Source organism: Eptesicus fuscus, chromosome 7, assembly GCF_027574615.1.
Source record: "Eptesicus fuscus isolate TK198812 chromosome 7, DD_ASM_mEF_20220401, whole genome shotgun sequence".
NCBI lineage: Eukaryota > Metazoa > Chordata > Mammalia > Chiroptera > Vespertilionidae > Eptesicus > Eptesicus fuscus.
Genome location: NC_072479.1, coordinates 106,941,304 through 106,956,726, shown reverse-complemented (window position 1 = coordinate 106,956,726; position 15,423 = coordinate 106,941,304). Strand labels below are relative to the sequence as shown.

General features: G+C 67.0%; 1 protein-coding gene across 1 annotated transcript in view; it reads right to left on the bottom strand.

Annotated features, from left to right (window-relative positions):
- Positions 1 to 15,423, bottom strand: part of TBC1D22A (TBC1 domain family member 22A) — a 130,356-nt gene that overhangs the window by 65,449 nt on the left and 49,484 nt on the right. Inside the window, 2 exon segments of the mRNA XM_054719651.1 lie at positions 279 to 407; positions 2,722 to 2,792. Of these exon segments, the coding sequence (XP_054575626.1) occupies positions 279 to 407; positions 2,722 to 2,792 (200 nt within the window).

Here is a 15,423-nt window from a genome sequence, read left to right as displayed (position 1 = left end):
GGGACACGTGTGGGGAGAAGCCGGCCGCGGGAGCCGCTAAGAGCCCCGGGGAGCTGGTTGGCGGCACAGCCGTGGGACTCTGGCATCTTGGAGACGGTGAGAACCCAGGTCTCCGAGCCGGGCGAGCAGCGCACTCTGCCACTGGGAATCACAGAGCCATCGTCTGTCCCCGCGCACTGGCCGCTAGGGAACAGCGCCGGCCCGCGGGGACACGAGGGAACGCTGCCGCCTGCAGCCCGCCAGGCGGAGCGGAGCGCGAGGACGGAGGACAGGCCCACCTGCCTGTAGGTGTCCTGGTGGCCCTCGTCGTTGCGCGAGTCGTAGTAGTGCTCCACGAAGGCGAAGTACTCCTCCCGCTTCCTCTGCAGCGTGGCGGCTCTGCGCTCCGCGTTGGCAGGAAGGTAGCCCTGCGGAGGCAGAACAGGTGAGTGTGGTCCACGCCGACCCCCGTCTCCGAGACGGCGCGAGTCCCGAGGGCCTCCCACCAGGGCTGCGGCCACCAGGGCGGGGGCCCCCAGGGGAGGCCCGGATGGGGAAGCCTCCCACTGCCCACAGGCAGCGACGCCAGGGCTCTGCGTGAGCAGGGCGAGCATGCGGGGCTCCTCCCTGTCCCCCAGATTTCAACTTCACTTATTGAAACAGAAGTTCTCAAAGGCACGTATGCCACAAAGGCACAGAGCCCCCATCCTCCTGCCGCTCCCATTCCTGAAGGAAAACACACATGTGCAAGTTGAGGCCTTTAGATAATTAAGCAAAACTAGAAATTATGCAAATGAGGTATATGCAAGCATGTGATGAATCCTAAACGACAGAATGACAGGGAACTTAATTGCTGTATTAGCATGCTGTAAAAACACTAATCACAAATGTCAGCCAACACACGCAGGGACTCGGGTCCAAGCCGCCCGGCAACACGAACACCAGGCCCCCGGCGGCCACGTGCGAACCGCCCAGAGGCGGGGACCCAGGACCCTGTGTCCCGTCCTCTAACCATCTACCACCAGCGCAGGCGGGGCACGAGGTTTCTGAAACGTTATTTGAAAGGACCCCGTCTATGCGTCCCACAGAGCGCGCTGTGCACAGCACCTGCGCGAGCGTGAGCCTCAGCCGGGGGCGCGACGGGGGCTCCGGGCTGAGGGCAGCCGGCTCCCCAGCAGCAGGAGGGCCTCTCGTGTCCCTCACTAAGGCCCAGGGCCACCGTCCCTGAGGACAGCACGTCCACAGCCACCGGACCACGTCACTGACGGGTCGTGGACACGGCGGGAAGCGGTCCTCAGGTCACGGGCCTTGACACAGGGTCGCGTTCAAGGACACTGGCTGTTGTCCTAGTGACCTGGATAAATGGTAACTTCTCCATCCGGTTCAGTGCTGAGCCCTTGTCCTGGAGGCAGAGTAGACGGGACAGAGCACCCCCAGCCCTCCGCGGAGCCCCGCCACGCCCACGCCCAGCAGGCACCTCAGCCCCTGGCGCGGCTGCTCGGCCCGGCCCGGCCGGCCCTGTCGCAGGAGCCCAGGGTCCCGGAGCAGCCGTCCAGCCCTGGGCACACCTGGGACCTGCGGAGCCTCGGGGTCAGGTTTTCCCAAGCCCCCAGGCGGCAGACCAGGCACCAGGATGGAAAGCCAGGCCCGGGGGGCGGGGCTGCCTCATCTCCGCGGTGCCCTGGCCCCCCCACCCGGGCGCCTGTGGCCATCCCTGGGCAGCAGGCAGAGGATCTACCGTGACCCGCAGGGTCGGGCGCCGAAGGAAAAGGAACAGGACGCCGTCACGGCGTGACACCTGCCCGGGACGCCGCACACCCTCCAGCACACAAACTGCCGTGAAGGGGCCTAGCGGCGTGTTCCCCCGAACGCCCCACCATTCCCCGAGGAGCTGGCACCCCACCTGGAGGGAAGGGGGGCCGGAGAGAAACACTCAGCAGGAACTCAGCCGCCGCAGCAGGCCTCATTGACAGCAGCGTCTTCACCAACGCGCAGCCTCAGCGCGGGCTGCATGGCGGTGGGATTCCAGCCTGAGCTGCAGGCTGATTAAGACTCATTAGCAAGAAAGCGCCTCTAAACGGTGACCGTCGGCCCATTTAGAGCAAACAGAGTCCCCTGCCGACTTGGCTCCGAAACAACGAAGGGAGAGCAGCTGCCCCCGCCCCCAGCCCCGTGACCGCCACCCTCCCCACGCCCCCAGACCAGAGCTGTGCGAGGTGAGGACGCTGGACTCCGCCATCGCAGAGGCACCTGTTCTCATCAGCCTGGCCCCCCGCGTCCTGACCGAGAGCAAAGGCAAGCCCGCCCCCCGGCTCCGGCCCCGGCCCTCCACCGCCTCTCCACGCGGGAGCCTCTCGCCAGGCGCACGCCTCGGAGATGACTTAGACACAAGGAGACGGAGGAGACACAGCGCCCTGATGGCGACTTCCCAGTTCCTGCAGCCTCGTCACACCCAGCCCGGCATGAGGCAAACACGGGACATGTCCTCAGCCCCGGGCCTGCATCGCCACCGACAGGCGTCTGAGGTGACCAGCCACACTTCCGGCAGACGAGGGCCACCCTCACGGGGGGACAGATGGACGGGGGCCGCCCTCACGGGGGATGGAGGGGCCACCCTCACGGGGGACGGAGGGGCCGCCCTCACGGGGAACAGACAGGGGCCACCCTCACAGGGGACAGACGGACGGGGGCCGCCCTCACGGGGGAAGGCGGCGGAGCGGGCCCACGCGATCAGACACTCACCGAGAGGAGCTTCCAGGTGATGGGACGCACGGGCTTCGGGACCCCGGACCAGCTGAGCCTCCGCAGCTCCTCTGTGGGCAGAAGAGAGGGGAACGGGGTTTAGTCAGTCAGGACGCTGGGCCGGAGCCCCCACGGGAAGCAGAGGCACCGGGCATCTCCCGTGTGGCCCTCAGCACCGAACCGTCAGCACCACCCGGGCGCACGGGCCGCTCAGGGGACGTGCTGGTCAATGCTCCCGGGTCCCAGCCCCCCCACCCAGGGACAGGGAGGACCGGAGGTGCCAGTGCCTCCCCGTCTCCCGCCCCCCCACTGCCTTCTCTGCCTCTCCCCTCCCCCCTCTGCCTTCTCTGCCTCTCCCCTCCCCCCTCTGCCTTCTCTGCCTCTCGCTCCCCCCCACTGCCTTCTCTGCCTCTCGCTCCCCCCGCACTGCCTTTTTCCCAACTTCACGCCCAGTCTGTCGCGCCTCCTCTAGCCCGCCGCTCCCCCTCTCCTGCGGGAGAAGGCTGTGTGCGGGCGCTTTCGGGACCAGCTGGGGGAACTGCCCTGGAGAGGCCGTGGGCCTGATTCAGGGGAGGCCGTGCTGCACGCACGGGTGGTGGATACGTCCCTGCTGCCTACACACACACACCGTGCGGAGGTGGCGGAGGGAGGGCTGGCCGCCGGGGCAGGGGAGGCACAGCAGGGCGGGAGGGGCAGGGGACGGCCCTGAACCCCGCCTGACCCTGGTGACTCCCCGAGTCCCACGCACACGCCCTGCGTGGCTAGAAACGCATTTCAAAGTGCCGGTGTCGCCACTCGGCCCCCTGAACCTGAAGCAGCACGTCTTCCCTTCGCGTCCAGAGCCACCTGACGCTCGGAGCGGGCGGTTCACACCCGGAATAGAGAAGGTTAGGGGCAACCTGGGTCATACAATCAACAAAACCAGTGCCAGCCCCGCACCGGGCCCCAGTTCCACGGCCTGACAAGCCAAGTCAGAGAGAAGACGGGGCAGCAGTCCCAGCAGTAAGTCCCGTCACAGCCGTCTCCAAAGACCCGGTCCTCCCGTCCCGAGGGCACCACGGAGCTCGCAGGCCGGCCCTGGGGGAGGTGGCCGTTCCGACGCCGCCGGGGAAGGGAGCCCAGACACCAGGTCCCAGGTCCCTGCAGCCGTCTCCTCAGGGACGAGACCACAGACTGGGGACCCGCCCGTCGGTAAGAGGGGCGTCTGACCACAGCGGCGGTGCCAGGGAGCTGTCACAGAGGCGTGCCCCTGCGGGAGACGAGGCAGCGGCCGGCCAGGTGGCCCGGGGCTAGGGGACCCTCTCCCAGGTCTGTCCACTCTATGGCCCGCCGGTACGGAACAGGGTTTTGTACCACAGACCCAGCTCACGTGTGGACACGGACCAAGGGTCCACGACAGACCAAGCGACCAAGGCAGAAGCAGATGTTCCAGGAAGGGCACACGCGTGGGGTCACCGCGGAGAGCGTGGCTCTCCTGCGTGCTGGCCTGGGCCGCTGGGGAAAGCCACCTCACAGGGGTCAGCTGCACTCCGCCCGAGGCCACTCGCCCGTCCACCTGTCCACCAGAACTCGGGGTGCACACCTCCCCAGCACCCCTGGAAGGAGGCAGTCAGAGAAGAGAGCACGTTGCTGGGCTCCTGAGAGGCCTCCTCGCGGCTGGGAAACCTCTGAGGTGCTGGGTCGGAGGTGAGGGGCCTGCTCCCCCAGGAACCAGACCCTCCTCAGGGGGAAGCCGAGGGAGAGGCCGGCAGCACCAGGAGACAGGGGACCGGGCTCCGAGCTCAGCACGACGGCCAGACCAAGAACCACCAGCAAACAGTCAAATAAAATGAAGAGGTTCCAGGCATAAGCTTAACGAGAAATGGACACCAGCCCACGGAGAAGTGACGGGTTCTACTTAGACTTACAGCGGCAGGGAACCCCAGGCCGGCTGAGCGAGCGCTACTTCAGAGCACGTCCCTGGGCGCACAGGCCGCGGGAGGGAGGGGGCACGGCCAGGCCCAGAGCCCACCCCCCACCCCACCCCCCGGGGACACAGGCCCAGCCCAGAGCCCACCCACCCGCTGGCGGCACGGCCAGGCCCACTACACAGACTGCATGTCTATATTCCTTCTCTGGGAGGCCTGGTATCGGGCTCTGTGGCCTGAGTAACCGGCGAGGAGAGGTCTGGCCCCCTCCTCTGAAGGCCTCTGGGGCCTGGCGTCGCTCCTGCTTTCAACGTTCAGAGCTCACGGGTGACGCCATCTGCCCTGACGCTCGGCCTGTAAGGTGTTGATGCCACGACCTTTCAGACTGACGGGTGGTAAAGCTTTGTTTCTTGTGTCCCTTCTACCGGCAGGCCCTGTCATGCCCTGACTTGCCCGGAGCATGTCCGTTGCGTGTGTTCCCGGGTCCTTTGGCGCAGACTTGTAGATCCCCTTGTTAGCTTCACGTCTGTGGGTCTGTGGCGCTGTCTCCTCACCCACTCCTGATACTGGTCGTTTGCCTTTTTTTTTTTTTTTTTTTTAATAAGGCTGACTACAAGTTTTATTGATCTTCCCAGGAACTACTCGAGGCTTTGCTGAGTCGCCTTCATCCTCCACTTTCCAGTTCACCGATTCACGTCCACCCTCTCCCTTCCCTCCTTCCCCTTGGTTTGCTGAGTTCCTCCTCTTGTCCTGCTTCTTGAGGCGGTGGCTTTGATGACGGATCAGAAGCCTCGATCCTCTTCTCATACAGACGTCCCTCCACACGTGTTTCAGTTGCAGCAGACACATTCTGACATGTGCGGTCATCACTCAATTCAAAGTGTTCTCAAGTGTTCCCTGAGGCTCTGTGAACCGTGAGTCATTACAGAAGCGTGTTGACAAAGGTCCAGATACCGGAGGGTTTCCCGGAATCTCGCCGTCGGCCTGAGCTCTAACGGAAGCCTTTGGGGAGATGACCTGGGGCCCTCAGTGCTGTGGTGCTCACTGTGTGCCCGGTGGCGGGACGGCATCCCCCAGCGGCGGGTCCCGGGGTCTGGCGGGGCTGCTCGCCTCTCTCTCATCTTACCGATTTTCAAGTGCGCACGTTGATCCATCACTCGGGGAGGCAGTTACATGTCGGCCTCTGATGGGGAATGTGTCCATCCCTCTCTCTCCCCGTCGATGTTGGCTTCACGCATTGTGCACCTGGATTATTAGGTGCACACACATTCGGAAAGATATTATCTACTTAATGAGTTGAACCTTTATCATTATGAAACATCCCTCGGTCTCTAATAAAACCCTTTGTCTTGATGTTTACCTTCTCTGACATTATTATAAGCAAATGAGTTTTCTCGTGATGGATGTTTGCACGGCCTTTCCCAGCCTGAATTACAGCTGCCCGAGTCTGCTGAGCGCTGTGTCTGGCTTTCCGTCAGCTCCTGCCCTGTCTCCCCGGAATCAGGCTGCAAAGCCCCGTCCTCCCAGAGAGCGAGCGGAGACGTGAGGAAGTTCGGACGCGCGGAAAATAAGCGAGGAACGGCACGTCTTCCTTCTACAACAGTGGGTTTGCGTCCTGGAAAGTAACGTTTTGAACGACTCTCATGAAAACCATGCCAGGACCACAATTCCTGTGCTCCGTACTGCGACGGCTGCGCGCCAGCACGGTCCCACCGGGAACCGGCCCGCAGGCACACGTGGCCGAGGGGGCAGAGGGCCGCACACGGCAGAGGAGCAGGCGCCGCGGGGTCCGAGGCCCAGCCCGGCCGACCACAGTCTGCGTGCCTGGACGGGCCCGTCTCAGGCTCCAGGAGGACGGGCCAGCAAGGCCCCGAGCGCCCGCCACCTCCCTGGTTCCGGAGCTCTGAGCGACGGAGCGGCTGGAACTCACGGAGCGAAGCTGCACCGCCCGCGCTGAGCGGACGGCCTGGGAGCGGAGGCTCTTTCTGCGCAGAAGGGTGCGTGCTGCGGAGGCGTCCGAACGGCGTGACGGACAGGCGTGCTCCCGGCCAGCCAGCCTCCCCGCCAGCCAGCCTCCCGCCAGCCCGCCTCCCGCCAGCCAGCCTCCCGCCAGCGAGCCTCCCCACCAGCCAGCCTCCCGCCAGCCAGCCTCCCGCCAGCGAGCCTCCCCACCAGCCAGCCTCCCGCCAGCCAGCCTCCCCACCAGCCAGCCTCCCCCCAGCCAGCCTCCCCCCAGCCAGCCTCCCGCCAGCCAGCCTCCCCACCAGCCAGCCTCCCCCCAGCCAGCCTCCCCCCAGCCAGCCTCCCGCCAGCCAGCCTCCCGCCAGCGAGCCCAGGTCTAGAACAAGCCACGCCTGACCGTTTAGTCGGGGCACTGGCCTCTCGCCCTGAGGTGGCCAAATAAAGAAATGAAGCCAACACAGCAAGAGCCGTCCGGTGTGAATGAACCAAAATTATGCTATTTGGTTTGCCAGGTCGGCAAAAAGTACCACGTCTGTTTCAGCGGGCCCCAGAACGTTAGTAAGGAGCTGTGTGCCCGGCAGTGATCGAGGGTGAAGATGGCTGCCCTGTGGGCAGTGCTCAGCGGGAAGGGGCTGCAGGGCAGGGGTGAGGGGAGCAGGGCGGGGGTGAGGGGAGCAGGGCGGGGTGAGAGGGGAGCAGGGCGGGGGTGAGGGGAGCAGGGTGGGGTGAGGGGAGCAGGGCGGGGGTGAGGGGAGCAGGGCGGAGGTGAGAGGGGAGCAGGGCGGGGTGAGAGGGGAGCAGGGCGGGGTGAGGGGAGCAGGGCGGGGTGAGAGGGGAGCAAGGCGGGGTGAGAGGGGAGCAGGGCGGGGGTGAGGGGAGCAGGGCGGGGGGCGAGAGGGGAGCAGGTTGGGGTGAGAGGGGAGCAGGGCGGGGGAGAGGGGAGCAGGGCGGGGGAGAGGGGAGCAGGGCGGGGGAGAGGGGAGCAGGGCGGGTGATAGGGGAGCAGGGCGGGGGTGAGGGGAGCAGGGCGGGGTGAGAGGGGAGCAGGGCGGGGTGCGGGGAGCAGGGTGGGGGTGAGAGGGGCAGAGGCTGCAGTGGGGACACTGGAAGGGGTGAGGGCACCACAGGACAGCAGAGGGCAGGCCGTCCCGTGGGCTCTGAGCCCAGCCCGGAGGCTGGGGAGAAAGGCCTGGAAGACACAGGCAGGGGCTGGCGGCTCCTGAGTGACAGCAATGCCTGACTTAGGGCCTCTGGACAGGAAGCAGGGGCGGGAGGCACAGCAGGAAGGTCTGGGGGTGGGGGCGCCGTCCCTCCCACCTTCTCCTGACCACAGGCCCCCAGCAGGGAGCGGCCGAGGACCAGAACCCCACGAAAGGCCAGCTGGCAAGCGGATGAGTAGAACGCGGTCTACCCGGACGACGGGATGTTATTCAGACAAAAAGTCAAGGACTGGAGGACGCACGCTGACACGATGAACCTTGACCACGTGGCGCCAGGTGAGCAGCCAGCGCAGGCGGCACGTGTGGTGCGATGCCGGGGACGCGCAACGTCCAGAGAGGCCAGTGTGCAGGGGCAGAGAGCGATGTGCGCTGCCTGGGGCCGGGCCGGGGCCGGGGCGGGGGGGGGGGCTGCTCATGGGCCCAGGGTTCGGGGATCTAAAATTTAGGGAGTGACAGTTACACAATCTACACGCGCTCAGAGCCACTGAGCTGGACACTGGAGTGTGAATTCTGTCTCCATGAAGACAGCAGCGCCCGGGACAGGAATTTCTAAAGACCACCTCCTGCCCAGCTGCCCCGGAGAGTGGGTCTGGGCCAGGGGCCCCGGTTGTGGGGAGCACGGATGGGGCGCACGGTATTAGATCAGGACTGAGGACCGTGGATGGCTCCGCACAGGGGAGGGGCAGCCTGGAACCTGAGGGCCCGCACCCCCACGGTGGCAGGAGGCCGAGAGGGAGGCCTTTGGTTTCTCCTGGGGAGGCTGTGGATTGACGGACGGCACGCCGCACCTGCTCCGAGGAGGCCATGCCCCGGTGATGCCCAAGCACCCGCCAGGGTGGCCCCGCGGCCGTGGGAACGCAGGCAATGCGCCAGCCTCCACCACGCAGGCAGGCTGAGGGCAATTCTGCGACTCGAGTCGGGGAGCCGCCTCCCGCTCCTATCCAAGCCTCAGTGAGAAGCGCTCACACCCTCAAAGGAGCCATCCAAACGCGATGTTTACACACAAAGGTGTCCCGCAGCGCTGTTCACACACTTAGAAAAGGGACAGCCTGAACGTCTGATAAGGAACTAAGTCAGTTATGCCCGTTGTTTACCGACAGGAAGCCAAGAAACACCCCAAATGTTTAAGGGAAAACTGGTTCAACGTGTGCAGCCAGGAAAGCAAAGCGCACCAACGCGCCGCCCTGCGCAGCCGCCAGCCGAGCGCGAGTCACTGCCGGTCCTTCCCAGTCTCGTTCCGCGCTCGCTCCATCCCGTCGCTCCAGCGCTGACCACGCACTTAACAGAGCAGGCGCGGCTGCCGCACGCTACAGACCGAGTCCTTCAGCTTCAGAAGCTCGAGGGGCTTTACTGCGCGGCGGTTAGTGGCCTGAGGACAGGCCGCAGCCTGCGTCTGCGGTAGAGTGCGCACGGCTGCGCGTGCGGTAAAGTGCCTGCAGCCGGCCACTCGGTCTCCTAACCCAGCCAGCGACGGGACGGTCAGCAAGGGCAGCCCTGACGCTGCGAGGCTTCCATGTCACCAGGACTCAGCGCCCAGGGGAGGACCCCGAGTGCACACCAGCGCTTCGGCTCGCTCCCCGCCTGCTCACGCCGCCCGCACCCGTCACCCCGGAGGAGCCCCTGGAAGGAGGAAGGGCGGCGCTGTCTCCCAGCTCTCCGAGGGGCGCCCTCTGGCACAGGGAGCGTGCCGGCCCCCTGGACGGCGCCCGTGGCTGAGGAACCGCAGACGGGAAGCTGGGCCGAGCAGGGGAGCCGGAAGAGCCTCTGGGCGAGGAGCAGTTAGCGCTGGGTGAGCTGCGAGGTAAGCACAAGGCAGAGCCAGAGTCCCCAGCCCCGCGGAGGTCACGGTGAGTGCACAGAGGAGGTCCCGAGAAAGGGCGGGACGGTCAAGGACTGGCCGGGAGCCCCGGGCCCACCCCGCAGGGCCGTCAGGCTGGCACCCATGCCCGAGCCTCCACTCCACCTGGGCGTCCGCTCACAGTCCACCGCCAATCACGACAGACTCGGGCCCCGCCTGCCCCCCCACCCCGCCACTTCACCGCCCCAAGGCGCTCACCCCTCCTCCTCTGGGTGCACACGCTGTGCCTGGTGTCAGGTCCGTCTGCACCCCGACAGGGCCCCACGCACAGGGGCTGTGCCCCTCCCCCGCAGCACGGCTGCTCAGACAAGGCCAGGAAGCCTGCACCTGGGAAGTGATGCGCTGGAAAGCCGGGCCCAGGGAGGCCCACGGCGCCGCCGCAGCAGGTCACGTGGACACGTGAGCCCAGTCTCCTTACGAGCAGGAAGGCTGACCCTAAGCAGACCCAGGGAACGTGACTAACCATCACCCAGGGCGACGAGGGAACCAGCGCCTCCTGCACGCAGGCCCGTGACCAGCCTGTGCCAGGGCGCCGTCGCAGGTGCTGGGGTAGCGCAGGGCGAGCAGCGTCCTGGGTCCCTGAGACCAAAGGGGATGGCGGGGAGGAGGAAGCGGGAACGCGGTGCGTGCGTTCTAACGGGGGCAGCACGGTGTCCTGCTGTCGGCCCACACGTGTCTTCACTGCAGCGCGTCTCAAGGTACGGTCGGCATCCCTCAGCCCGGGCGGGGCCTGTGTCTGATGGCACGGAGGGTGGACGAGTCGTTAGGAGCCCCTGACGAAGGCCCCAACGTGCCGAGTCTGACCTCTGCCTGGAAGCCGCGGGCAGCCCATCAGGCGGGTGAGAGCCGCGTCTCCTCCGGTTCCTCCTGCCAGTCCACGCGTTAGCGCACGAGGGAGGCGGGGACTAGTCAGAGCCACTTCCATGGACGGCAGAGGATCGAGGCTGACCTGGGCAGGCCCATCAGAGGGGAACGCGGGAGAGCGGGGACGACGGCTTCAGCAATGACCAGGCAGACCCAGCGCTGCAGACCTGGCAGGCCCCAGACGGCACTCCGGGCAGAGAGCCGCACGGAGGAGGAGGAGGTGAATGAGGGACCACAAGCCGTATTTGTGGCACCACGGGCGCCAGGCCCAGGCCTGTGCCGGGCGTTTATCTCCAGGGGAGTTTCCCGCCCGAGAGGCAGTCCTCACCCCTTTCCAGGTGAGGGATGAGACAGCGCCGGCTCTGACGAAGCCCGGGCTCTCCCTCCCGCGCGGGCGGTTCCGGTGCAGGTCCAAGGACTCAGCGGCATCTCCAGACGCCGGGGGTGGGGCTGGAGCCGAGGAGGGCGAGGCTGGGGGGACTCCGTGAAGGGAGGCAGGGAGGCTGCGAAGCACACAGGGGGAGAGGGTGGAGAGGGGGACTCCTCGGGAACATTCGGAGATGGCGGGGGCACAGGAACCCCGAGCAAAGCTGGATTCCCGCAGAGGGCCAGCGCCTGCCTCCGGGCCGGGCCCGCCCTGCCCAGCGCGGCCCACAGCCTGAGCGGACTGTCCGCTCCCGGGGACCTCGGGGCCCGGAGAACGAGCCCCGTCCATGGTAGGAGCAAACCCCAGATGCAGGCAAGGGCCTTCCAGAACACTTCCGTCTCAAACCACCCCTCAAAGCAGAGGCACGTGAACCCCAAACCGCCCGTGAGGTGCGGCACACGGGCACTGCAGCCGGAAGAGACGCCGGTGGAGGCCAGCGCCGGGACACGCCGGCCCCATCACCGACCAGGGCCCGCAGACCCCGTGGACATGAGGGCATGTTCAAAGGCTCAGGGCCGAGGCGATGAGCGCATCCCGCGGGAGGGGTGCAGCCCTCGCTGGCTCTCGGTCCCTGGGGTCCTGCTCCGAGCTCCGCGGGGCCGTGTCCGCCTGCTCGGCTGCCACAGCACACGGCAGAGACGGGCTCACACAGAAGTTCCTTCTCCGAGTGTGCAGGCTGCATGTCCAAGGTCAGGGCACCGGCAGGCGGAGTCCCTGGTGCGGGCCTGCCTCCTGGTCCAGTCAGTCATCTCTGTCCTGTGAGCTCACGTCGGGGAGGGCGCCCCTCTCGGGACCTGGTCAGCCCCCAAAGCACCTGCCCCGGCACCATAACGCCGGCGATGAGGTTTCAGCCTGTGGTCTTGGGGGGCACCGACGTGCAGGCAGTAGCAGGCCTGTGGCATCCCTGCCACCAGGAGCAGGTCAGCAGTGTGACCGGGCGGGGCAGGCACAGATGGAGCGGAAAGGCACCAACCACGGGCACAGAGACAGGTGCAGGAGGAGGGACAGGGGTCTGACACCACCCAGGGCACACAGCCCTCTCGAACCCCAGCTCTCGCCACACCTCTGCCTGATGAGCTCTTGTCCCGAGGCCGAGTGCTGCCCACAGGCCCCGGGGCCTGGCAGTGGACAGTCTTGCATCAGGGGAGCCCGGGGCCTCTGGGCCCAGACCCAGGCTCCTCCCCGGGGGCACGGGACGGAGCTCGCGTCGGCAGAGGCAGCAGCACTGGCCCAGGACCTCCGGGCCGGGGCACGGAGAGGGCAGAGCGGGTGCCCAGGAGCCTGCGGTGAGGCCGAGGGAAGGCCCAGGGACAGAGCGCGAGGAGAGCAGAGGCCGGCGAGCAGAGACTCGGCGGGAGCCCGCCGGGAGGGCCCTGCTGGACACTGGCGCTGCAGGAGGCGGCCGGGCACACGTGAGGCCTGGGCAGCAGGGCCAGGACGAGCCCCCACACCGCCCCCAGCATGGCGAGGCCGCACCTGAGACCGGGGCCCTCACACAACCGGGTTCGGATCAGCGTCAGGAAGGGCCCCGCCCTGACAGCCCTCCAGCACCTCCCAGCTCCTGCGCCACAGGAGACTCCGTGGAGCGCGGGCGTGGGAACCGTGTGGGCGGAGCAGAGGGCGGAGCGCAGGCGGCGGAGGCCCGGGGGAGGGCCTGCGGGGTGGCTCTGGCTGCTGGGACGCCAGGAGGACTGCGCGGGCCTCCAGGTGCCTTTCCCGCCTTCCTCTCGGCATCGGAGCAGCACAGGCCAGCAGCGACCACACCGAGCCGGCCACGCCAGGCCCGCCATCCCCACGTGGCCTGAGAAAGAACCGACGGAGCGTGGGCTCTGCCCAGCCCCCCAGCTTGCGGCCGAGCCCTCAGGGCCGCCACGTCCTCCCCTGGACACCGAGGGCAGCGGGACGCAGAGGGCGCTGCCTGGTCAGCGCCGGCAACAGCGGCTGCGCCCCAAGTGCCTCTGAATCCGTCCCTAACCCTCCGAGGGGCGTCTCTTCCCCCTGCAGATGGGACACGCAGTTCTAGCCAGAGCTCTGAGAGTGCCGCGTGGGCAGAGGGCGCTGGGGAGACTGCCCACCGTTTCCTCATCGGCCAGGACAGCCGGGACGGACCGGCACCCCGGAGGCCAAGCAGGAACACAGCGGATTGCCAACAGCCCGGGGCGGCACCGCCCTAATCCCCGGGCCCTGCTGCCGCCCCAGCAGCCTCCGCCCTGGGAGGTCTCTGCAGACCCGGCAGCGAGGAGCTGGGACCTGCACCGTGACCTCAGGTGGGAACGTGGAGCAAGTGTCACCTGCGCAGCAGGCACTGCTTCCTGCTGACCTGACCCGACCCGACCCTCGGCTCCCGCGCGGCAGAGCCCACAGCAAACGCCAACAGGTACACTGAGCACAGTCAGTCTATTCAGAGTGTGCGGCCCTCTCCACCTAAACCCCAAAGCTCTCGGCCCTGCCCCCCGAGGCCCTCTCCCGCCCAGCCCTGGCGCCCTGGCCACTGCGGTCTCCTCGGGCTCCCTGCTCTGAACTTGAACCAATGGGCTCCCTCGCTGTGTGGCCTGGCGTGCAGTCCTTGCACTGAGCAGCGTTTGCCAGGGCCGCCGTGCGTGGCAGGCGCGTGCTTCATCAGTGTTACGGCTGATCCCCGCCCACGGCCTGCAGACCTCATTCTGTCCACCTGCCCCCTGTGGGCACCTGGGCGACGTGACAAGCGCAGCTGTGAACACCCTCGTGCGTGTTTCACGTGGACATGTGTTCAAGTCCCCTGGGCACGCACCTAGCAGGGGCCCTGAGTTAAATGCTGAGGCTCCAACTCGGGCCCTAAGTCAGGCTGTGCAAGCGGCTGCACCGTGTGACGCCCCACGGGCAGGGCATGAGCGTCCAACTTCCCACACCTCCGCCTGCACTTGTGAGTGGCCGTCTGTCTGAGCTCAGCATCCTACGGGGGCAATGGGTACGTTTTTAATGGGTAAGGGCACGCTGGGTCCCGTTTTATCCCTTCCCGAGGGAACTCTGCAACACATGCGTGTGAACTTCCCACGCACACGCTCACACACACGCAGTCACACACTGCCATCAGCCCTAATCCCGACACATCAAGCCTACAATACTGCCCGTGGGCAAGGCACTCGACAGTGCACGCCACAGGCAGCCACAGCGGGGCCCACACGCCACTGCCGCCCGCGGGCCACGAGGCCCAGCCCCTCCGACAGCACGTCCAGGCCGGGATGAGGCCGGGTCTCCTGGCTGGGTCTGGGTCATCCAGCCCAGGGCCGGGGACCTGACTGAGCGGTTCGCTAAGGAACAAGTGGCCCGCCAGCAGCAGGCCCAGGAAGGCACCGGGCGTGGCAGCTGTCCTGGGAGGAGGCGGGAGCCACACCCCGGGTCACGTAGGAGGAAACAGACGCCCTGGCCCCCACGCGCCGGCTCGGAATGTCCGAGGACACTGACCACAGCCGCGGTGGGAGAGCTCGGAATGCCCGAGGGCACTGACCACAGCCGCGGTGGGAGAGCTCGGGCTGGCAAAGGTCATGAGGCCGTGGCCCGGGAGCTGCCTGGAAGGGGCAGCAGAGGAGTGGCAGTGCCACCTGGAGACCACCTGCCACGTGGACAGAGACCCTGGGTGGGCAGAGCCAGACAGATGTCTGTGTCCCGAGAGAAGACGGTCCCTTGCTGGGCCCCTGCCTAGAGTGTCGGGGGGATTACACAGTTCGTCCCGAGACCACTGTGCGCGGGAGCAGCCCGCCCGCCCACGTCAGGGTAAGCAAGCTGTCCAGCTGGGGGCTGGGGTGCTCGCTAAGGGTCCCCACGAGGTCCCCCAATAACGAAAAGCTGTCAGAGCTCAGGAGTACACGGGAAGGTCTGCGGCCTAGAGGGGTGGGGAGGCCCCACTGCTGGCGGAGACACCGGGAACACAGAGGAAGTCCCGCTGCTCCGCCCGCAGCCCGTTCTCCGAGAAGCACGTCGGAATGCGGTCAGGACGGGACAGGATTTATGACGATTTGCAGCAAGCAGGTAGCACACGGCACCAGCACAGGCGTCATCGTGCAGCTGGAGCCAGGCCCGAAAGCCTGTCCCCGAGGCCGGGGCGAACAGCCTCTGTGCCGGGGCGGGGCCGGTCTGGGCGCTGACGCCCCGTCCGTGGGCTGAGCACCCACCGCCCGCATCGGAGCCTTGAGGAGCGGCGCTGACATGCACACGCGGCCTGCATGACGCTCCCTGCAGCGAGGCTCAGGCCTGTTTGTGGGCGCAGACCCCCTCCCGCCAGCTCTCTGCTCACGGCCTTCCCCAGCAGCCCCTCCCCGCTCTCCGGCCCAGGAGAGCCTCCGTCCACCCAGGGATTCACACTGCGGGGCAGAGGCGGCTGGAGAGCCACTCCAAACGCAGAGAGCACTCCTGAGCTCCTGAGCTCCGCGGCTGGGTGGCTCGGGGGCGGGAACACAAATGAAGCGTTCACAGCGGCTCTGAACA